This window comes from Phacochoerus africanus, chromosome 13, assembly GCF_016906955.1.
Source record: "Phacochoerus africanus isolate WHEZ1 chromosome 13, ROS_Pafr_v1, whole genome shotgun sequence".
Classification (NCBI taxonomy): Eukaryota; Metazoa; Chordata; class Mammalia; order Artiodactyla; family Suidae; genus Phacochoerus; species Phacochoerus africanus.
The window spans coordinates 32732794-32758985 of NC_062556.1; the positions used below are offsets into that span (position 1 = coordinate 32732794).

General features: G+C 35.2%; 1 protein-coding gene across 2 annotated transcripts in view; it reads right to left on the reverse strand.

Annotated features, from left to right (window-relative positions):
* The window catches only part of DIAPH3 (diaphanous related formin 3), a 503501-nt gene that overhangs the window by 316321 nt on the left and 160988 nt on the right, over positions 1–26192 (reverse strand). For both annotated transcript variants that reach the window (XM_047756273.1, XM_047756272.1), the window contains 5 exons: positions 13248–13358; positions 12843–12961; positions 11889–12005; positions 6996–7114; positions 3912–3976 (listed from right to left, as the gene is read on the reverse strand). In XM_047756273.1, the coding sequence (XP_047612229.1) occupies positions 3912–3976; positions 6996–7114; positions 11889–12005; positions 12843–12961; positions 13248–13358 (531 nt within the window). The remainder of the gene's footprint in view (positions 1–3911; positions 3977–6995; positions 7115–11888; positions 12006–12842; positions 12962–13247; positions 13359–26192) is intronic.

Below are 26192 nucleotides of genomic sequence, written 5' to 3' on the forward strand. Positions count from 1 at the left end.
TTTTATTAGCACTTTTTTTAAATATCACTTTAAAAGATAGCTCAGATAACAACAACTCCTTTGCCTCAAACTTTTTTAGTGGCTTCAAGCCACACTCATTAACCTAAGAACCCCCTGCTATCTGGTCTCATACCACCTCTTTCCCTTTATTCAGTAAATATCTATAGCACGCTTATTACAAGTCTCTCAGAGTGGCAGGGACTAGGGAAAGAGAGTTTAAAAGAATATGATCACTGCATTTAGTAAGCTTAGTGTATGGTGGCAAAGTCAAAGCAAACTAACTACCCGCAATCTATGAAAACTACCTGCAATCAAAAGTGAAAGGACTGGAGGCATATGAATCATTCCTGGAGGAATGATGCTTCACCTCAGGTTTGAAGAACTTCGTGAGCTGAGAAGTGTAGCCTGCATTTCAAATAGAGGCACTAGCACAGTATGCACATGAAAGACAAGCCAGCCCTTGTAAGGGGCACAATGGGAACTAGGATAACAAATGGCAGAGGATAAATCTAGAGATACATACACAGGACTGAAACTACTGAATGAAATCTTGCACCTGGCCAAAAAACTTTTTTCTTTTTCCTAAAAACTGTAGTGAGCTACTAAGAGTATTTATAATAAGAAAATAACATGATGAAATTTGCACTTTGGAAAACCTAACCAGCGGTGTGGAAAAGGGACTGAAAAATAAATATTAGAGGCACAGAAATAAGTTTAGAGCCACTGCAGTTATCCAAGGGAAAACTGAAGCCCTGCCTGAATGAAAGTAGAAAACAGGATAAGAAACATACACACACACACACACACACACACACACACACACACACACACACGCATAGATATATCGTCAAACAGAATCCAAAAAATTAGTGTCTGACTGGATGAAGGAAATGAGTGAAAAGAATAGATCTAAAATGAATTTCCTGTTCTGTTGCTTTGCAAGCGGGCAACAAAGTATTATAATTAGAGAAAATGGCATTTTTAGGGATAAGAAGGATGAATTCAGTTTTGAGTATGTTAAACTTGAGATATTTACAGCAAATTCATTTATAGATGCCTCATCCTTGGACATCTCAGCTTGTTGCCTCACACTGATCCATCAGGGCTCACATTAGCTACTACCTCTTTGGGAGTCTTCCCGGGCCCCCAAGATCCTGTGTATGGGCTTACACACCACATATGGTTTTCCTACCACAGTAGTTATCACACTATAATATAAAATCACACACCTCAATAACACCCACCAACCTGGAAGGTCTTTTATAGTGAGAACCTTGTCTATTTTATTCATCACCTTTCCAAAGCTTAATACTTGTGATTAAACTGCATAAGCACTTGTTGAGTGAAGTGATAAGCTAATTCCTGTCAAACCTTCCTCTATATGTTGAATAACCACATCAATATCAAATAATAAATTTCCTGAGTCTCCCAGCCTCGAAAATCTTTGAGAAGTCATTTTCCCTAGTCTCTTTTCTGACTGCTTGGTCAGTGTTAACTGCCATTCAGCAAGAAATAAAAAACTAAGTTCTTATGAGAGTAAAAATGAAGATGTCTTTTTCACAATATGGATATGTACACTATACCATCTGACAGACCTTAGAATAAGATTTAGGAAGAAAAAGAACTATTCATAGGAACAAAACTAAAACTATCAAAACAACCAGAGTCATAATTAGTACATTTGAAGAAAACTTATTAACTTGAGCATACTGAAAGGACCTGTATTATTTACCAAAGAGATAAATTTCTACATCCTCCCCTATAAAATGATCAGATGAAATATAAACTTTGCTTTAGCATTTTTATACTATCTACAGTCAAATCACAGTAGCCTTAGGGATAAAATGAATCCCCATTAAAGACGTACTTTATAAAAACTGCTATGATGGCCTTCTTCTCCAAAACGAGTTAGTAGGGCAATATTACAGTTACAAAATTACACGCAAAAATGTCAAGTAACACAGTTAAGGTTGAGGCTCTGCTTAATTTCATTCCCTAGGGTAAATGTATTAGTGCATCTGTACAAGAAGGTTGATAACTCAATATTCTCTATGTACTTTCTGACATTTCTGGTCTTCATTTTTCAAATTTATGCACCAAAATAAAAAATGTGTCTAGCAACCATGATAGCTTCCTGCCTAAAGCAAAGTATTTACATGTGTCCTTATAAAGCTATCAGAAAAAATTCTTGCTGATATATACAAAATGGTATGGCAATAGAAATCTTTTATGGAGCAAACAATATTTTCTGAGTATACCTAAGACATAACTGCAGACTAAAAGGAGACAACTAACCTTGAACAAGGTCTTCCTTCTATTTACAAGTAAAACTTACAATTTTAAAACAATGTGTTGAGGAAGTTACCAGGTTTAACACCACTCATATACGAATACTGTATATCAAAAAATGACTATAAAAGCAAAAACTACTTAGGATGCATTCAAATCAAGTTCTTAAAAGTTTGGTACTAATTTCCCACAATGAGACAAAGAACTTAGCTTGGTTACAGAATCAGTGGGGTGGGAGTCAACCCTATGATATAAACATCTATCACCTGGAACACTTATGACACTTAATACAAATGGTCTATTAATTTGTTTCCCCTACTACACTAAGTCATCTGGGAGCAATGATGATATCATATCCATAGCTGATATCATTATCCAAGGCCCTGAGAGATAAATCCCCACTAAGAAACCTAAGATTCCTTAGGACACTTATCAAAGTTTTTTATAAGTTGCTAATAACTTAGGAAAGTGTCTATCATTTGCAAGTTATATTTTACCTTAAAAGTTTATAGAAGAGTTCCTATGTGGCCGAATAGGTTAAGGATCCAGGGTTTTCACTGCTGCGGCTTGGGTGGCTGCTGTGGCTCAGGTTCAATCCCTGGCTCCTGGGAACTTCCACATGCCGTTGGCTCAGCCAAAAAGGAAAAAATTCACAAAAAATATACAATTATCTCAGACACATTTAGGGCCTGACACATCAAAAACACAGTCTCTGGCGTGGTGCCTAAAACAGAGTAAAAGTTCCTTTAGGACACATTCACTGAGGTGGTGGTAGCAATAATTACCACAATTCCTCTAACGTGAACCACGACTAAGAACTCAAGTCAGAGTGAATAGTTAAAATGTGAAGACTCCAACAACAAAAAATAACAAAATTTAAAAATATAACGTAATAAACAGAGAAAAAGTCTAACATATACATGCTAGGCAGAGATAAAAACATAAAACACTACCTCAAAGAAAAGTGGGGAATGGCTGGATTGCCAGCAACACTACTGGACTGAAATAAATGAAACTAACATCCAATACTTTTGATCTATGAAAATGAAAATTCTATATGATTTCACTTGGTCTAATGAAATAACTTTAATCAAAACAAAAAGGAAGTTAAAATTTCTCTTCAAATTTTTAGATATAATTTCAATCTTAAAGACCTAAATTATGTCTTCAGAAATACTCCAGTCTTAAAATTTTGACTCTATACATTTTTAATCACTTATTTGTACACTTATTCAAAAAACATTTTAGTTCTCAGGCCAGGGAGTATTCTGGATGCCAGGATAGTGAATAAAGCAAACAAAAATCTCTCATAAAGTTTACTCCAGAGGGAGAAAGAGACAAAACACCCCTGATACATAAATGATGAAACATGTCAGGTGGTGATAAATACAACAATAGAAAGACAAACAAGAAGAGAAGCACAGGGAGGGTTGGAGTTGGGAGTGCAGAGTTTTAAATGTTTAAATATAATGGTCCAGGAAGTCCTCCTCTGAGGAAAGCATTTGTGCAAATAGCTGAAGGAGGAAAGGAAGGAAGTGGGAAAAACATGCAGAGTTCCTAAGGCAGGAGCACAGCTACAAGTGCCCCCACAAAGTCTTACAAAGTTAGTCCAAGTTACTTACTTTCTCATGAAGTTCTGATGCTTTCTCTTCAAACTCTTCTAGTTTTGCTTGATCTATGCAAATATCTAAAATTGCAATGACAAAATTTTTCTTAAATTCATTATTACTTTAAAAGCTTAGAAAGGAAAATATTCATAGGAAAGAATGAGAAATAGTGTCAGTAATAAAATAAACAAGATGAAAACATATAATACTACAATGTTGGAATGGAGAATGATTTTCTAAGCAATGATACCAGGCCATAAAATATAACAAGAAAGATAAAACTCAGCTACAACTTTAAACTTGTTTTAGGCAAAAGGAGGACAGAGTTCAAGTATAACATATAATACCCAGAGCTTTTTATGACCAATCCATAAATATTTTGAAGGAAGATGAGATGATGATATCCAACACTAATTAGGGGGCAATAGTAACGAGAGAATATCAGGAGTAAAATAATAAAAAATTGCTAAATCATAAAAACAGATATTTGACTTTGCCTAGCAATATAAAAATATAAAAACTTCAATGAGAAATAAGCAAAGATTAAATGATCCACAATGCCAAGGGCTGGAGACAGCAATGGGAAACTAACTCTTGTACAAAATAGTGGAAGTATAATTAAGGAACTGTGCTAATAAGAAACTAGGCAGTATGTACTAAAAGTTAAAATATGCATTTACTTTCACTCAGCAATTCTATATCTAAGAAACTTTGCCTTTAAGCAAGAATATTCATAAAAATATCATTTATGTTAGCAAAAAAACTAGAATATAAATTCACATTAATAATGGATTAATAAGCTGATATGTATACACATGATAGGATACTATGCAAAAGTGATTCACATGGATTTCCCACAATGCACTCTACCCCTTCTACAGAGAGCTTAGAATGAGAAGCAACAGCCAACGAAATAAATGGGCAAAACTCAGTCCCATCTCCTAAATGCAAACTCCTACAACTCTTTCTGTATGAGATTTTTCTGTTGGTTAGCTTCTTAATTCTACATAAAGTATATATACCTTTATTTCTAGCTTTAACTATTTAGAACATTACAGATAACTTCCTACTATGAAATATGAAACAATGCCTGATCCCAATTTTTTATTCTTTTACTTTCTACATTGGCTGGCTCTGTAGCACTAAATTAATACTTAAATCTCTAATTCCTGTTGCACAAACAGCATCTCTTGATTCCTATTTTAATACATGAAGTTATCTGTATCCTATACTTTCCCACATCTCTCCCCCCTCGTCTTTTCTTACCTATGCACATAAACTCAGGACACTCTCTTCTATATTTAAGTCTTCTGCAATTGTGTCTATAAATTTATTCTGAACATTTTAATCAATAAATACAATGAACTTATTATAACTATATAAATATGTTTCATTCAGCCAAGCAGTATTCAAAGATTGTATTTCCTTCTCAAGAATTCAATGTTGAAACCTCTCACCTTCTCAAAAAAAAAATGTTCCTAATGTCCAGATGGAAAAAGTTTTCTTTTTGGACACTATTCAAAAGTATTCTACATTTAGTTTGCTACATATTTAGGGTACATTTTTCTTCACTTCTCTGTCCCTCCCACCCCAGGAACTAATTTCTTTTCTCTTATGGAGAGAAACAAGTATTACTTTTATCAGTTTCACTAGTATTATCTACTTCTTTCTCATTCTATACATTCCATACTTCTTCCTAGAATCAAATATTATATGAAGAAAAAACAACTTACACAAATAATAGATACTCTTTTTTATGTTAAACCAAGATTAGACATATGGTAACTTCTTAAACATAATTATAATATGGAATCACATACCATGTGGATGACTATTTTGTACTCTGTTACTTTTTTTTTCTTTTTCTTTTTTTTGCTTTTTAGGGACGCATAGAGGTTCCCAGGTTAGGGGTCAAATCAGAGCTGTAGTTGCCAGCCTACACCACAGCCACAGCAACGCAGGATGCGAGCCGCTTCTGTGACCTACACCACAGCTCACGGCAACGCCAGATCCATAGCCCACTGAGCAAGGCCAGGAATCGAACCTGCATCCTCATGGATGCTAGTCAGGTTCATTAACTGCTGAGCCTCAGCAGGAACTCCCTGTACTTTTACTTTTAAATAATGTAGACACATCTAGACCTGGACATTTGGGAAAGATGGGGTTGCAGAATTCTACAGTTTCCCCCAAATGGTGACACATCTCATCATGTATCAAAATAATCATATAGGGTAATATCACCAATGATCTCATTAGAAAAAAAAATTTAGCACTGCAAAGCTGCCAAGATGACAGTAGCATATACAAGTTTTCCAAAACTTGAATTTTTTTACATGAATTCAAATTTTACCATTGGTAATATACTCTTTCATTTTCACTGAAGTTGTGTGCATACTTCATTTTTAGGAAAGTGTGCAGCAAACACTCACATTTCAGTAGCCACAGTTTATATGACAATCCTTTTTTTCTAAGTGTTTTTTTTTTTTTTTTTTAAAGGCAGGCAGTTCGGCTGGTAACTCAATTTCGCAACTATTTCCTACTGGACTTTGGTTTGTCACACAGGACACGGAAACTGAATAAAATTAATTTTTAAAATTCTCTACCAAGGACATTCTTGAACTTAAAAATGGCAGTTTTTATTGTTTCATTTTGTTTTGTTTTGCTAAGAAAAAAGAATACAACAGCTATTAATACAGTTTGGTACCACTGCATTGATTCATAACAAAGTGCCAGCAGTCTTCCCAATATTGTTCTGCATCACTAATGAAAATATCGAAGTGATTTTATAAAGGTAAATAACATCTTAGTATTGTTATAAAAATAGTTTTGACTATTAGGACTTTCTAAAAACCCACAGGAGTCTAGAGGCCACACCGTGAGAAAGAATACTCTAGTGCCTACCTATGGGTAAGGGACAATGAGGTATTTCCATTTAAGTAGCAGAGAAGGAGTCCCCTTGTAGCCTAGTGGTTAAGAATTTGGCGTTGTCACTGCTGTGGCTAGGGGTTTGATCCCTGGCCCTGGACCTTCCATATGCTGAGGGTACAACTGAATGAATGAAGGAACTAATGAATAAATAAACAACAGAAAAGCACTCACCAACAAACTGACTTAAATCTAAATCTAGTCTTTTTCGATATGTGAAGTCTGGGTCCAGCCCGTCTCTATGCAGTACTATTTGAGATACACACTCATCAATTAATTTGAAGTACTGTTGCCTAGAATGAAGGAAAAGAATAAATGTACACTCAATTTATTAGTGTAAATTTATATCAAAACAAAATATTTTGGTAGCTTGATTTCTAGCTCAATAATTTACTATCGTGTAGTTTCAACAGTTGACATAACAGAGTTAACCTGGGAGTGGAAATAAATACAATTGTCAGTTTCCTAAGACATTTTATTTTTTATAATCTTTTAGCTATAAATACAGTATGCTTTAAAGATCATTTTCTTACAAAAGTCAGTACCTTGAATTAAGTATTAGGCAGTAGGAAAGAGAATATTAAAATGGAGCATGATAGAGGATAATGTGAGAAAAATAATGGATATATGAATGTGTGACTGGGTCACTTTGCTGTATAGTAAAAAAATTGACAGAAAACTGTAAACCAACTATAAGGGAAAAAATGAAAATCACTTATAAATAAATAAATAAAAATGAAATGATATGTGCTTAAAAACACTCCTCAGCAGAGATCATCAACCTATCACTGTACCTTACTGAAACAGCTATCATTAATTAATTTTATTAACAAACTGTTCACTGTTTTTAGAATTTATACACTTCTGTAAATTATATACAACTCAAATAAATTGTTACTCAAAAGATAGAAAAATTCGGTATAACAAAAATTTGTCCAAAAATAAGAATTTAATTAAAATCCCCAAACAGGCTTCATGTGTTACTACTTAAGATTAGTCCACCTATATTAGTAATAAGCTAAAGAATACTATTCACAATAGCCAAGACATGAAAACAACCTAAATGTCCACTGATAGATGAATGGATTAAGAAGATGTGGTATAGATACAAAATGAAGTACTACTCAGCCATAAAAAAGAACAAAATAATGCCATTTGCAGCCCATGGATGGAACTAGAGACTCTCATACTACACGAAGTAAGACAGAAAGAGAAAGACATATACCATATGATATCACTTATATCTGGAATCTAGTATATGGCACAAATGAGCCTATCTACAGAAAAGAAATGAACTCATGGACATGGAGAACAGAGTTGTGGTTGCCATGGCACATGGTGAGGGGGTGCGAGTTTGGGGTTAGTTGATGCAAACTATTGCATTTGGAATGGATAAGCAATGAGATCCTGCTGTACAGCACAGGGAAATACATCTAAACACTTGTAATGGAACATGATGGAAGATAATGTGAGAAAAAGAATGTATATGAATATATAGCTGGGTCAGTTTGCTGTGCAACACAAAGTGACAGAACATTGTAAATCAACTATAATTTAAAAAAAATTGTAATTAAAAAAAGAACATCCCTTAAAACTCAATCTAACAAATGTGAAAGAAATATCCAGAAGATCTTATAAACAAAACTAAACCACAGTGATAGAGAGGGTGGGTACTATTCTAATGAGGTACAGTCCTCCATCCCAAGCACCCCTTAGGACTTCTTCCTCAGTGACTTTTTGTGCAGTTTTCCTATCTAATCCCTCTCACCTTGTATGTGATAGCACCTCCAGCTATTTGAGCTTTCCTTCCCTATACACTATGACTACTGCCCTGGACCTGCCTACCTTACACCTAAGAAACCATCCATTATGCTGAATAAAATTCACTGGCGTTTAACATTAGCAAATAAAACGTGTATTAATTGTCCTAGAGGAAAAAATGTTCAAGACCCAGTGTTCTTAGGTACAAATCAAAGCAAGAAGGTATTATCAATGCCTTCCTCATTTTTTTTAACTTCTTTCAAAGAAATAATCTCCCATTACCTAATATTTTAACCATAATAACCAAGTTTAGACTTGAGATGTATATAAATTGCACACACACTTCTATCACATTTAAAAATTGAGATGATGTACTCCATTACTTTTTTTACTTTCATTCAATGTTATTTTGATGTTGTCTTAATAAAAACATGATTTAAATTAACACAAGCTATTTTGTGTCATTTATTTCAGTAAATGTTTTCTCACCTCCATAATCCTAAATTATGAGCTCACCTATAATGCAGTTGAAATCTCACGCAAAAACTCTTTTAGCAAAGCAATACCAGTAAAGAATAATGTACTTTTGGATTCCAGAAATGTAAATCTAGAAAATAATCTCTATGGGTGATACTGGTAAAGTAGTGGTATGTCATTGGAATATGTAAACAACCTAATTAAGGGATAAAAATAAATGTTAAAACTTCACTAATAAAATGTCATTTTTGTTAGAGAACATTTTGAAATCATCTTCACCTTGCAGTTTTTTTTTTTTTACCAAATATCAAAAATGATCTTCCATGAACATTCAAGTAGTATATTTTACACACAATAAAACATTAATCACTTGTTACAGAATTGAATTTGATCTTCTATCCACCTTCCAATTATCTTGCTGCATTTGATTTTTCTTGGGGGCCTTTGATGTACATTCTCCAATTGAGTTCCATTTAATAAAATTTCCTTTCTTCCCAAATCTTTTTTTTTTTTTTAATGACCACACCCACTGCATACGGAGTTTCCTAGGCTAGGAGTCAAATCTGAGCTATAGCTGAAGGCCTATGCCACAACCGCAGCAATGTGGGATCTAAGCCACGTCTGTGACCTTCACCACAGCTCATGCCGGTTCACCAACTCACTGAGTAAAAGCCAGGGATCAAACCCACATTCTCATGGATACTAGTCAGATTTGTTTCCACTACAACACGACAGGAACTCAACAGATATTTTAATTATCCTATCCCTAATTCTTTTAAATGAGAATTCTTTTGTGCTCTACAATGAAATTGATCATTAAAAAACTTTTAAAATTATGTTTATTGTCAACATTAATTTTAAAATTCATCAAACAAAAATGTCCAGATAACTGAAGATTTCTGAAAGGTAAAATCCAGGTCCATTTAAGATAGTAAAACCACAAAAATGAAAGTATAACCAAAAGAACAAGGTTCACAGGACTACATACCAAAAAAATAAATTTTACCATATGTAAACAAAAAGGTAAATAGAAAAAAAATGTTAGTGAACATATGACAAAAATATTATGTAAATGACCACAATTCTGACTCAAACTTGTAGTAAATGTGTACTCATTTACAGCAATAATAATAATAAATAATTGAGAATTTTGAACATGGGAAAGAAGATGGGACCATCCTGACTAGAGCAGTCATGAGAAGAACTCTGCCTTCATAGCAGTGGTATGTGGAACAAAGACCAGGGCACTAGGGCTTAAAGAGCCAAGGAAGAAGGCAGCATAGATGATTATCAAACTTAAAAGGTGAGAGTCAAAAAATGACCAAAGTAGGTGAATTTTTATGCCTCACTAATGTCACTTTGGTAATGCTACAACGTAATATTTCTCTAGACTCTTGAGTCCACTAAAATGATAAGGTTTAGGACTCAGCACGCTCCAGAAGAGTTGTGCTTTTTAATCTGTTTTGAAGCTAGACACAACCACATACCTCCCACCCTCCCATTCCCACTCCGGAACACACATGAAGGGATGGATTAAGGTCCTTAAGGAAAATATAACTCCCTTCAAAGCACTACATTCAAAAGAAACGACAGTCTTAAATTCAAACAGCAAAATATCAGACACTGACAGGACCCACCACACAGGATCAAGAAAAGGATGGGAATACTTTAGAGTAAGTGGAGGTTTCGAAGTTTATTTTTTAAGTAAAGCTGGAGGAGAGTATAGTATTACAATTAGGAGGATACCTAAGATACTCAAAAATCTTATTTACTCAATATATTAGTATTATACTTTTTATCTAGCATTTATAAAATAGTTAAACATTTAAACTGTCTTACTTTAATAAAATATGAAAAAGAAGCAAATGAAGTCTCAAAACAGGTTACTAAATTCATATTTCAGAATACAATTGGGATTCCCCGAATCTACAAAGGAAGGATGTAGGATGGATGATCCGTACTCATGTTATATACTCTGCCATCCCCCAGGGGACACAGGTTGAATGACTCCTTCTACTTGTAAATTAGAATAAGAAAAGACATACTATCAGCAGTATTTAAGAATAAAATTTTGGCAAAGTTAAATTAAAGGTGACCAAAATGGTTCTATATTCAAAGATCTCACTTCCCTTCATAAAACCATAATAAAAGAAGAAAGAGAATATAGAGAATGTTTATTGAGCATACTCTGTGTGCCAGATTTTTGGCTAGGAGGAGTTTTACTCAGGTTACCCATTTTAATCTTCCTAACAATCCATCAGCTTTAATGCTACTACCCATATATATAAGTACAGATAGACAAGGATATGCAATTATTTTCTTCCAGTAATCTGTTAAGCTCAAGACAGCTAAGATATAATCAAACTTGAAAAGTCATTTGTCTAGCTTCCTGAGACATTAGCAACATTAAACACAGCTGTATTATTAAGGTACTTTCTAGCTACTTAAACATTAATAAAAGCGATGCTTAGTACCCTTCATGTAACTTATAAAAAGAAACTTACCAATACCGTCCCTACTGCCTAAGGACTAACCAGAAAATATTATCCTTCACATGATAAACTAGAAATTTTTGCTAGTTCGCATTATTATTCATATGAAAAGCGTAACCAAGAATCTGCTGCAGCTTAAAAATACTGGTGATATAATTTTATACCATCATCTATCTAAATATATGCCCAGAGGAAACTCCTCATTCTATAAATCAATATTCCAAAAGAAATAGAAATCTTAAAATTAGTTGCTTGCCCAAATCGAACATCAGGTGAATTTCACAATTAACAGAATTTTATTAGTGAAAGAAAACATGAGAATATAGCTTCCTCTTACCTTATAAAATAATCATTTCTAATCAGCAAAAGATGCTGCAGAATTGAAATGAAATATCCCTCTGATCTGGTTTCTTTAACTGTGTTCCACACCATGTTGTAAAGATCATACGCTTCAGTAAATTGATTAAGGAATATGTGGATTTATTCATCCTCTACAATGAACAACTGCAATAATGAGACACGGAATCTTCTCTGTAATGCTTCAAAAAATTACTTGTGTCTTAACCTACAATAGGCGTCATATATACTCATCACATAATAAAACACAGTTAGGATTGAGAGTAGAGGGAAAACCACGTGCAAATGACAGCTTGGCCTGACACTTCTTGGCTTCTCCACAATCAACTCCAGCCAATCTTCCTCTCTTGAGCCAAGATGATGCTGGCAGCCAGAGCAGTGGGCAGCTGGTTGTGAAGTTGGTATTGGGTTCTGGGGGAGCCCTGACCCAGAGAATGGGTAACAGGCATTACCTACCATGTAGCAGCCCCAGTGGAAAACAAAAATCTGGCAGATCTCTGGATGAGCACAGACTTAAGTAGATGCACAGAGTTAACAAAGGCCCATGTGAAGATAAACCCAGGGTACAGGGTAGGAACTAACCAGCAGGCTAAGTGCACCCATTCCTTCTGCTGAAAAGCACTAGGGATGAAGGGAGACAACAAACAAAAGGTACAGGCTCTACACATACACATAAGAGGCCCACGAGCATCCATCTACAGGCTGTAACACTCATTTACATATACCAAAATAAATAAATAAATTAATTAATTAATTAATTAATAAAATAAAGTTTTATACAAACATCCTTCTGATTCAATAATGATTTAATTTTGTGGTGTTCATCTAGAAATGGCTTCAGAAGTTTAATATTTTAGGGGGTGGGGTGAGGATTGATTGTTTAAGATTTAGAAGTAATTTTATATATTTGATTAGACTTCAGAAAAAAGGATATTCAAGTTCAGCTTTAATATCTTCGAGGCGATGGGAGAACTCAATCAAATCTTCTTCCTTATGCTCATCAAAAACTTTAAGTTGGATATCCAAGCCATCATTCTTAATACGTTTTAAATTCTAGAGATATTTAACAGGAATTATGATAAACAGTTTTGCTTTTAACAATGCAAAAAATTAATGAAAAACAAACAATAAACCAACCATTCAACTTGATTTATAGCATTCAAACACTTAAAGTGTTAAATAATACTCAAATCTTATCATCTATATTTCGAAAATAGATTTTATACTCAAGCCTTTTTTCCCACAGATAAATTATTCTTGAAGGTAATTTATCTAAATTTCCCCCTACTCAAGTACTTTTCTAATTTAAATATTAATAAGGAGACTGCAGGGCACTTACTGGCAATATCTCTTTCAATCCACAACGCATAAATTCATTTCTGATGTGAAGCCTGAAGTCCAAATCATCAGGAGATGTAACAAGGGCATTGATGAGCTGCATACACGCTACCTACAATAAATTACACAGCAAGACTCAGACTTGGATTTGACCTTAAAAAAGGAGTAACAGACTGAAACACCAAGGTTTTGTTCCAAGTATTATCAAATATCTCCCTTCACAGGTGAGTCTATTAATAAGATACTTTGTACATAAAATATTTTAGTCAATTACAGATTATACAAAAAATATAGTTTTGATAGAGTTTTTTATTCACTTCAACCAAAAGGTAAGTTCTTGTCCAAAGGTATCAATATAAACACATGTGACATATACGGAACACACACTAGTTGAGAAACTATGTATGTCCATTGGATAGATAACACTTACCTAAAGTAGGATAATAAAATAACTTTCTATTCATCAAGAGAAGCCCAAAGACTTCAAGTTAACAAAGGCCTAAATCTAGTTAATGGGGTCGTTATAACCAAAAACTGTACGATGAACATCGCGTGGCTAATTACTAATCGTTAACAGGCAACTGTTCCTACACTTTGACCAAAATTCAAACTTACTGTGTGTTAGGCTTTTGAAGAAAACAGAAAGAAATAACATAGCTAACTAAATGCCCTAGTATGTACCTTATATGATAAAAATTAAAAACTGTACCATACTAATAACCTGGATCTCCTTTTTTCTCTCCCTGGCTGAATCACAACTTTCATTATCCAAAATCCATATAATGGAGGTAAAAGAGATAGTCTCTAGAGAAGCAAAGTATTCTTTGCTGTTGTTGTTGATGACATTTTTCTACGTCCACATTCTCCCAAAACCTAATAAGAACGACCGGCCTACTGATCAATATGTTTAACCTCATGCTGTTCCCTAAATTGTCCTTTCTCCATCCCTTATGGCAAGGTTTATATGAATTTAAAATGCTGTTTCAGGATTAAGACACCAATGGGGGTCTCAGTTCCTGCTGGCTGAAATATATCGTAATTGTTCTGCTTGAAATCTAAACACTAAAATCTGGCCAGCATGCCTTTACTGTCAAAACTTGAGAGAGGGAAAAGGAAAACATATTTAAAAAGAAAAAAAGAAAGAACTCAAAACAGAGTCTACCTTCCCAGGACACATTCACTCAGCTGTAACCAGTTCGTGTCAAAAAGTCAAGTTTAAAATGCTTCCTTTCCACTTCCTTCTTACTACCCACAAATTTTTTTTTCACCATTTCAAAAGCTCTCAAACAGCATACAAATAATGCTTCTCCACATTCAGAGAAATTAAATTAGTATTAGTCATCAGGTTTCTGTAAAAGATGCAAATTATAGACAACCCAAGAATGCAGAAAAAATAAACAACATAAAAATTAGCAGCAAATATCACCTAAATGGAAAGTTGATATGTGTAGAATAATATTAGCATGAAATTGAGGAGAAAGAGGGGAAAAGGACAATCCAAATTATTTCCAAGAAATGCTTTAAAAGGGAAATCTTCATAAAAGGAAAAATAGGAAATTGACTTAAACTGAAATAATGAATTTAATCTAAATCTTTAAGATCTCTTCCCAATTCTAGTCATAATTTGCCATTATCGTGATCTACAACCACTCTTTGATTAATTTAGAATGTAAACAAATATTTATATAGCAAAATGCATTGATTCTTCTCCTTATATATAAAAAATTCTATAATCAAGATAAAGGCCAACAAGTTCTTTCTAGGTGTATAATATATATATATTAGGATATTTAGACCCGTTTTATCACACGATCTCACATTGACACAGCATACCACCATAAGTGGGTGCCTGTCTGCCTTCTCTGCCATATAAATCAATTCCTAGAGACAGTGGAAAAGGTTTAGGAATTAAAAAGATAAGCAGGATGTGTTACCTACCCTAGTAGTAAAGTAGGTACAATAATAAAAGTATACCATGTACTGTATGAGATATGTTCCACAAATTATGGCAATATGGAGACAGTAAATAAAAACAAGGATAGCTGATTCTTAAGGATTAGTAGGAAAGCAGCCAGGTGAAGAAGAGGACCAAGATGTTCTAAGCAGAGGAATTAACATGTTCAAAGAACTGAGCCCTTTTACTCAATTACAAGGAACTCAGATCTCCTGCGCAGTCTGTAAAATAGCAAGTGGGAGAGCAGGAGAAGGACTCGATAAAGATGAGGCTGAACAAGGAGCAACCAGAGGAAGTACAGCCTCAGGTGCCAACTCAGAAGTTCTAATTCAGCAGTAAAAGGGGGAAACCATAAAGGATTTTGTGCAAAGGAGAGGCAATAATAGAGGTAAAAGTCAAGTTAAGAAGTTCTCATCGAAACAGCTCTGGTGAGCAATGAGGACCTTTCGAACATCTAAAAACCATGTGCTGGTTCAGTGAACATGCTGTTGAGGCAAAAAAAAAGGAATTTACAGAGTGGCTCATTGTGGCTCAGGGGGTTAAGGACCTGATGCTGTCTCTGTGAGGATAGAGGTTCAATTCCTAGCCTTGCTCAGTGGGTTAAGGATCCAGCATTGCCACAAACAGCATAGGTCAAGGTTTGTAGATGTGGCTATTATCCGGTATTGCCATTGCTGTGGCATAGGCTGCTGAGGCAGCTCTGATTTGACTCTTGGCCCAAGAACCTCCATATGCCACAGGTATGAGGTAAAAAGAAAAAAAAAAGGAAAGAAAAGAATTTACAAGTCCTCCCACCTTTCTTATTCAACTAGATGGGTGGTGGAACCATTAAAGAGACATAAAATGCAAGGAGAGGAGGGAGATCCCCTCTTGGCCTCAGTGGTAATGAACCCTACTAGCATCCAAGAAAAGGTGGGTCCCATCCCTGGCCTGGCTCAATGGGTTAAGGATTTGATGTTGCCAGGAGCTGTGGTGCAGGTCACAGACACAGCTCAGATCTGGTGTTGCTGTTGCTGTGGTGTAGGCCAGCAGCTATGGCTTCCATTAGACCCCTAGCCTGGGAACTTCCATATGCTATAGGTGCAGCCCTAAAAAAAAAAAAAAAATGCAATGCAATTTTTACGGGTGAATTGGAAAAATACTGCTTTTAAAATTCTGAGATTGAACTGTACATTAGGAATCACTATTCATTAAAAAAAAATTAGTTACTGAGTGCTGGGATGTTAACAAAATCTCGAGGAAATAATGAAATTGTAATAATTCATCAAAAAGAATTAATCACCATATTCTGCTTGATGTTCCAAAAATGCAGCATATATGATCTCCATTAATTTGCATGAGTTATGCCACATTCACTGTTTCTATAGCAGACAAAAGGCACCTCCCTCTGGAACTGATGAGGTAAGAAAACAGGAGCATCTGCCCTCCTGGGGAGCAACCTACAGTTAACTGAGGGTTCTAACTCTGGACATCAGACTGCAGACACCTTCTCTGTTTCTAGCTCATGCATTCCATTCCTCCCAAGCCTGTTAATGATGTCTACTAAGCACTTCTTGGTGGTAGGGATACAGCCATAAAAAAGAAAGTTCTCCTAGAAAAAGAGAGGTGATTCCATGATTTCTGGCCTAGGCAATTCAAAAGCTGAAAACTCTCCTTTATTAAGATGGAAAAGAAATCAGGTGAAACAGAGGAAACTGGCTTGAGAAGAAAAGATCAGGAGTTCAGTTTTGGAGATTATAAATTGTAAATATATATTACTGATTCTCAACAAAAAAGTGAGAAAGGGAAATTGGATATAGGAGACTCCAAGAAAGAGATCACAATAGCAATTGTATAAAAAACCAAGAGCTTAGATGAATCATCAAGTAAATAGTAAAGAGAAAAAAGAGGAGGTTCAAGAACTAATTGGGACATTTCAATTGTAGGGGGAAATGAATTAGAGTAGAAAAGCTGTCAATGTGGTAAAAGATAAACAACGAGATCATGGTGTCCTGGAAGTTTGGGAGGAAAGTGTCTCAAAAGGGAGAGGGATCAACTGTGTCAAATGCTCTAATAGACTAATAAGATGACTAATCAATTACCATTTGGCAAATTGTTGACTTCACAATGGTCCTTTTTACAAATGGACAGAACTGCTGTTCCACATGGAAAACATTTTCTTTCTCATGTGTTCCATATGCAACCAGTAAAATGAAAGCAAGCAATTAAAATTGGCTCTAAAATAGTCTCCTCTTTGCTCCAAATACATCTTTACACTTTAGAAATACTGCTTATTAACCTTTAGCTTAAAGAAGGCTTAAAACTAAGACACATCTTTAGGTGTTAGATCATGGATTACGTTCTAATGATTTCTAAAGTAAATGCTAGAAACTCATTTGTTACTCTTACCCTAGTTATCAAAAGGAGCCTTACATGAGAAAAGGTATTTTTAACATAACTTCTAGCTACCCAGGTGTGTCTGCACACACATGCATGAACATATCCATCTAGAATCCAGGATAGTTAATTTCTTTAAGAGCACAACAGACTGAAAATGCACAACAAAGCTGAGACCAGCAAAGTCCACAAAGCCAAGGATTAGGAAAATAAGTAGACAAAATGATAATTACAAATAGTGGGACAAATGTCAGCAATGACATAAGCTAAAAGGTAAAGACACATAACAGGGGACAAAGCAGATAAACTGTAAGCAGAAATCTCAAAGACATTCAATATGAGGGATACCACTTGTCAAAGGCAATCTTAGGAATAAGGCAAATGATCAAAGGAAAATCATTAGAAGTAGGAAAAGGTTAAACAGCAAGACAAAGACACACACCAGAATCTACATCACTGAATCAGCAAAGCAGCTCTCTGCCCTTGAAAATGAAATGAAAAGGTTTCTTCCTGTATGAATACTTACCACCTAAATTTCCTCTAGTAGAAGTTCCCATTGTGGCTCAGTAGTAACAAACCTGACTAGTGTCCATGAAGATGAGGGTTTAATCCCTGGCATCACTCAGTGGGTTAAGGATCTGGCATTGCTGTGAGGTGTGGTGCAGGTCACAGATGCGGCTCGGACTTGGCCTTGCTGTGGCTGTGGCATAGGCCAGCAGCTGCAGCTCCAATTAGACCCCTAGCCTTGGAACTTCCATATGCCACAGGTGTGGGCCTAAAAAGCAAAAAATAAAATAAAAAATAAATTACTAGCACACAACTTAATTTACCACCATCTATCACTCTGAGAAACACAAACATGAGAGAAAAAAAAATAAACTTCATGCATCTTTAACCTTTAGTTAGCGACCACTTTTGGACAAACAGCTTTATGTAAAAATTCCAGGTTCACTAACAGCTGTGATGCTTAAGCCCTGGCCACAGGCCTGACCAGGTTTTTCAAGGCCACCAGCACAGATGCTTCTTACATGATTGTACAGAAGGAATTGAAAAGGTATCCAAAAAACAGCAAAAGTAAGCATTCTTTAGAAAATTCACACTTGATCAACATATTCATCCTGAATATAAGTAGCTGTGTTCACACGTAAAATGATGGCTATACTACATTGAAAACATATCAGTGTCATGAGCTAAATTCAGACTGGAAACAAGAACCAGTGAAGTACTTAAGTAAAAATTCCATCAGAATCTGTAGATACTTACTATCTGGGCATAGAAGATACAGGCTAGACCACTCTCTGTCTTCCCTACCCCATAGCAGAAATTATGTCTCTCTTTGCACAAACTTCACATTTATCAAGTTAAAATGAGTAAATGATGCTTACAGAGAAGTATTTTGCCTCCAGTGCAACTAAAAAAACTCTGAAGAATTTTAAAATCTCATGCATTAATTTAGAATAAAAACTACATTATGCAAACACAGAAATAGTAAAGTATGTCAGCAGATGTAAAGTCCTAAAATTTTATTTATACTTCCAATTCAATGTTCTGTAAAAGATACACAGTAGGAAGACAAGTTAGAGCTCGAGGAAACTGCATATATCCCATACAGACTCAGAGAAATAAACTGAAGCATCGAAGAGGCTCTAATTTATATGAATAGGGGCATTTGGATTCTAGACAAACTTGGATTTTTAAATATGTATTCAGATATTGCCCCTGAGATATCATTAATTTCTTCTGTATTCTCCTCTCATTTTGTTGAAACTCCTAGTATTGCAATTTTCATATGAAATACTAGCCAGCTTAAATTCCTGAGTATAAGCTTCTTAAGGGCAGAAGTTCTAATACCTGGCAGAACCCTACACAGTAATCGCTGAATAATTAACTAATTGGCTAATTAATTATGAAACTGCAGTTACTTTTGAGTCATGAGTTAAGTTTATCTTTCTGCTGTTGACTGTAGCATAGGTGAAAAAATCTATTAGATAGACTTAGAAAATTAGCAGTTCACTTTCTGACAAAAATGTTTGTTACCCACTAGTTTATACTCAGGTGTGTGCTCCATTTGACAATATGAGTTCACATTAGATTATTATTTGTTTTTTTAATGTTTATTAGCTTAATGGCATATTATTTACTCATCCATTTTAATATGTTTAAAATTTTGATTCATACTGACACAGTAAGCCTACTGTTGCAAACCTCCAAAAAAGGAGTAGTCCAAATAGAGAGGAATTAAAATAAATTGATCTCTGCATCCTTATGGAATGCCCCAACAGTGATCCTAAAATGTTCTGCTCTACTCTGTGTTCTTCATCTGCCTTCATTAAATGTGAGAACAACTTACTTGATAGTAAAAATAACTGTAGTTAACACTGACTTTTTTGAGGCAATAGCAGATACTGAGAACAAAAAGAAATAGTAAATCAAGATATGACTATTCATTATAGGAAGACCTTCATTTGATCTAAGGCAAAATTAAACTCGGGTACATTATGAGCACTTAAGTTGTAAGGGAAACAAAATAAACAGAAGTTAATGAACTTGGGTAAATTCAAAAAGGCATTTTAACTTACAATTTGTTTCAATGTCATATTTGTCAGTTATTGCCCAGTAACATATTTCCACGTACAGTCATAATTGAATTATGGGTGATTTTTCCTACTCTGTTTTTAATATTTTAATGAACTTAAACTACTCATATAATGGGAGAAGAAAAATCTGAATTTTTAATATGAAACCTAGTCAGTTTCTTTTCTGCTATGCCATGATGGGAACTCCAAGATTATCATTTTCAAATTGTGTAACTCTTAAGTCTTACAAATGAAGTTCATATTTAACAGGACACTTTTGGTTTTTCTTATTGTTCTCTGCACTTTAATATGTAACCATAAGATACTTGTTAAGATCATATGCGTGCCAGACACATGAAAGTGGTCTCTAACTCAATTTCCCTATAATAACAGTTCCAGAGACACAAATGACTGGGATTATATTCCTAGTTTCTGCTTCTTTGGAAAATATATCCCAGGATAGGGAAATATCTACCACAGGAATCCTGAAAGTACATATCGATCACCCCCATCCCCCGAATCCTAAAAGGATATAACTACCACCCCTGTTCACTGTTACATCAACATCATCACTCAATCATAAGAATGTACTTAATGTCACTATACAGGTAAAAATGGTTAAAACAGTAAATTTAGTATTATATATATATTTTACCACAACAAAAACACTAAATAGTATAGTGGCTATGTACTTCAACAGTAGGTAAAGAAACTACAAGAGTCGGAGTTATTTTTACTAGGTTAATAGCAAAAATAAGTGGGTCACAGAAATACAGCAAAAAACCAGCTAACTATAACTATCTAAGGAATATACTAATCAAATTTTGAGAAACCTGGTGGCAATTAAATAAAAGGATTTAAGGATATTTTAAGTGAGCAAGCTCAGAAATTAAAGTTGCTGCAGGCTGACATCAAAGCATCAAGGACAAGAGACAATAATTTTGCCCCCTGAAACAAGCATCCCCTCCCCACTTATTCATGATTGCTCTCTGACAGAACTCGTTCTCCTCTCTGATTAAGAAACTTTAGAAAACATGTTTTCCCTTTAGACATTAATTAATTAGGGAAAATTAATACTCTGTAGTATCACATGAACCAAAATTAACCAAGGTTTCATTCCATTCACTCTACATTGAGGAACACTAAATGTACAGGAATAAAACCAGAAACATCAGACTGAAGGAAAAGAACCCAAGACGGTGACAAGAGGAGGATGAGAAACCACTCTCTGCTGCCAGGAAACTCTCCCTGGGTCTCTAGAGTTTCAGCATATATTGCAAGTAGAGGTACAGATGGCCTTTCTTCTGCATTAACTTACAAACCACTATGGAGGACAGAGCATTTCCCCTTTAGAGCAGAGCAGGCAGACCCACAGCCTATTATAGAAAATTCAGGTTCCCTAAGCTCAAAGTTCCTCTCTTATAACACAAGCTGCCATCTCTGCCATGTTATCTTCACACAATCCCTCCATAAAAAAACCAGACTGGTCTCTATTTCCTGAATTGAGAACCCAAAAGTTTATCAGCTGGCTGGGAGGCCAGCTGAAAGCACTGTTTCCTGGTAGCCCCCCAACAAATAAAGATGCCATTTGGTGAACCTCAACACCAATAAACAATACTTTCCTTCCAGGAGCACCAAGTGTACCTTCAAGACTATGTATTCTGTGGGGAAGCCAGAAGTCAACTTTCCTCTCTCTCCAAAAACACTGTGACTTGCACCTCATAAGAGATGCAGTGTCCCTCAGGTATTTGAAGAAACAGTACCAGCACATGCACAGCCTCAGACAACTGTGGTGATCTCTCCACACTGAGGCCACCTTTGGTTACTCCAAAGAGCTACGTGGAGAGAACACTGATCACCGTGTGCCTGCAACTGCAGAAAGTTAGCCCTATAGTGAGTCACACAATTAGAAGAGATGGTAAGAAACATGTCCTTGATTTTAGCTGAGGTGACCAGTGACACCACATCAGCCCCAGAAGGTACCAAGATCAGCTTCAACTCACTAGCTAGGGTTGTTACAAATGAAGGTCCTACTGTACAGCACAGGAAACTATATCCAATCTCTTAGAACAGAACATGGTGGAAGAGAGTATGAGATAAAGAAAAAGAATTCACACACACACACACGCATATATATATATACATGCATGACTGGGTCACTAATGCTATATAGCAGAAACTGACACAACACTATATATCAACTACGCTTTAATAAAAAAAACAATTTTTTTTTTTTTTAAAAGGAGTTCCTAGAGTTCCCATTGTGGCAGAGTGGTAAGGAACCCAACCAGTACCCATAACAATACGGGTTCAATCCCTGGCCTCACTCAGTTGGTTAAGTGTCCGGAGTTGCTGGGGCAGTGGCGTAGACTGGTAGCTGCAGCTCCAATTTGACCCCTAGCCTGGAAACCTCCATATGCCTCATGTGCGGCCCTAAAAAAGCAAAAAAATTTAAAAAAAAATTTTAAAGGAGAGCCCAGTTAGTATCCATGAGGATGTGGGTTCAATCCCCTGCTCAGTGGATTAAGGATCCAGTGCTGCTGCAAGCTTTGGTGGCAGTTACAGTTTCGGCTCAGATTCAGTGTAGTCATGGCTATGGTATAGGCCTGCAGATGCAGCTCCAAGTTGACTCCTAGCCCACCAACTTCCATATGCTGCAGGTGCAGCCCTGAAAAGAAGGATTAATTAATCAAATAAAAATAAATTTTAAAAAAATCTTTTAAAAAAAGCATTTCCCCAAATGTCCTCCCTGTTCAATACGAGGAAGTCTGCGCAATCATTAATAACTCAGGCCAAGTAGAAAGACCAAAGAAAAAATTAAGAAAGCCTCTTGGTGTTCTAAGGTGGATCCTGATAGTTTACAGGATTTGCTCAACTGGCCAGATCTGGGACCTGAAAGGCATGGCTGAATTCAACCCGCTGTTTGAAGTACTGCTGACCAGCAGGCTTATTTAAATATTCAAGGCGACAAACAGAACAGACTTCATCGGAATCTGTATCTGTCAGAGTAACTGCTGCCCGAGATAGAAGGGTTGTATTCTCTAACACAGGGTGAGAGCCCACTGCAAGTGAAAACTGGGGCTGGCAAAGCTGATACTCAAGCTGTGGGTAAATCAAGTCCTTTGTGTTTGACCTGGGAGTTCATGTCTTCTGAAAGCACCCAAACAGTTGAGGAAGACTAATACGTTAGTGTACAAGTTGCACGTACCCCTAGCCACAAGAGTCCAAGAAGACTGAATCAGGAAGACTCTATAGGATGCAGAGAGAAGTCAAACAGCCACCTCAAAAACCACAGGATCCCCACAGTTTGATTCCTTTCCTGACAAAAACCTTACACAACTCCATCAGCCCTATGACTGACAACATGGGTTTGAAGAAACTCTTTAGAATCTAGATAATGCTTCTGACACACCAGCAAAGTATGGCTTTAACAAGAGAAGAGAGAAGACACACACATAGGAAGAAAGTAAGTAAATAAGAGGAGAGAAATGAAAATAACAATTAAAACCAAAGTGTGATAGATCCTGGAGATTGGTCCACCTATACTTATTCCAACCCTCTTCTAAGGAAGATAAGAGGCCAAATAAGAGTCTAAGGCCAAATAAGAGTCTATTCACCCTGGAAAATTGGACTCTGTGATGGAGGGTCTGGGGCTGTGGCAGAAGCTCTACCAGCTTGGCTAGTTTTCTCCAGTATTGACCAGCATAGAACACTGGGAGTGGTGCCTCCACTACAACATTCCTGGATGTGGTCTGGTATTTCCTCTTTTGCATTACTTCTGGCTACATACTATCCACACATGGTCCCCTGGGCCTGCAAGAAATTCTGTAAGGTACATAGTCCCATTTCCTGCTTAAATTAACTAAAGAGCATTACTCTGCTTGAACATGAAAACCACTCTTTGACACAGTTAAGAAAAGAAAGTAACATATTTATTGTAAGTGCAATATTTATATTTGTACTTTCTTTTCTGATAGTAAGACTCCCTAAGGCCTGAAGATAATTTTCTTTTAAGTTATTGCTACTATTAGTTTTTCGCTTTCTTACTATACTGTGTGGAGAGGGGTTGAAATATGCTCAATTCCACCAGAATCACAGGCAGTCCCATTACCTTCATCATTATTGTAATCAGGCTCAAGAAAACGTAACAATCTTCCTTTAAAAAGTACTTTGGAATAAATATACTTTGCAATAAAAGAAAAACCATTTTTTTAAAAATTTACTCTCTCCCATTTTCTCTAATTTAGAAGCAAACAATTGGTTTCTATTCTATTCAGAGACAAACAAGTTTTATTTTTAATTTGACTTGCTAATATCACCCAAGACTAGTACATTTTAATAAATGCAACTTATATAGCTAATGGAATAAAATGGGTACTTAGAGCAATAGCTTTATGGGAAAATTGATAACCGGCTAGTTCTGAAATATTTTCTTTATTTGTATTAAATTCAGAAACACACAGAGGAACGTATTTAGGTATTACCAATGGGTTGCTTGATCATTTTAAAAGAAATAGCACACAGTCAGCAATAGCAGAAAAGAGAATTTACTTACTTTTTTCCACCCTAAGTTAGCTATCTGCAAAACAATACCTTTATTCTTAACTTAGGCTTGCTACCTGTGAGAAATTTCATTCATCTGGCTTAATAAGAAGAAACATCCATTAAAGTAAAACCCACAACAAAATGGTACAGTAAGGACAATTAGAATTTGGAACAAGTCTTCCCATTCTCTATACTTAATCAAGACCACAGAAATTTAAAATGAACTTATCAGAAAATAAGAAAGAAATGAATTTAAATAATGCTAAAAGGACCTTTAATTTCTCAATGAAAGTTAAGCTTTAAAAACTGTATCAAAAAATTTTAGTGTTTATAGGACATCAAGAAATAACAACACTACTAAGCATATCAGAAAATATAATTAATTACAACTAAGGAAATTAGCTTCATAAAAGCAAATATAATCAGCCTCCTATATCTTGGTAAAAATTTCTCAAGAATTGAATCAATGACTTATTTCCTTAACTAAATATGGTAAATAAGCAGTAGTTTAAAAAATAGATCATCTCCACAAATATCCTTACTAGCATTATTCAAAATAAAAAGTATAAACAACCCGCATGCCCATCAACTGCCAAGTGATAAACAAAATGTGGGAATATCCATACGCTAGAGTAATATTTGGCCACAATAACAACAAACGAAGTTCTGATACAAACTGCAACATGGATGAACCCTGAAAATACTATGCTAAGTAAAAGAAGTCAGAAAAGACCACGTATTATATGATATTACTGATATCAAATTTCCAGAATGCGAAGCTCTATACAGAGAAAGAGCAGAGTATTGGCTGCCAAGGGCTAGAGAGAATGAGAGTATTGTGGGGTGATGGCCAAGGCATGAGGGTGTTCTTTTGGGGTAATAAAAATGTACTAAAATTGATTGTGTTGAAAATTGTGCAACTCTGAATATAAATAAAAAAGCACAGAATTGTACACTTTAAATGGATAAACTTTATCTCAATAATGCTGTTTAAAAAAGAAATAATTTCAAAATTATATCAATTTTCTAAGAAAATATATTTTAGTTTCTTCAAGTCTTAATTTCTTCTATGGAATAGTAATCTTTAAATTTTTAATTAATAGTTCTTTTCATATTTTATCATAACTATAAAAATCTTTTTCCATAATATAGCACCTTCAAGAAAATCAAAGTAACTACCCCTAACAGAAATTAATAAATTTATCCATGATTTTTTTCAATTCAGGTAGTTTGCCTTCAAGTTCATATGGTAATCTGTTAGGTTTTCAAAAGATCAGACAGATTTACTTTAATGCCTAGTAGCCAAAACAAATTTAATATGCCAAATAACCAAGAATTTAAATGTTGTACTACGCACTTTCCAATTAATGAGTCAATCAAGTCATCTACCTAGGTAAAATTTGACTTTGTTCTTAACAACGACTTCTTTATCCTGTCTCTCACAGCTCTCAAACATCAAATGATATAATACTATTGTAAAAAAAAGTTAGGACCC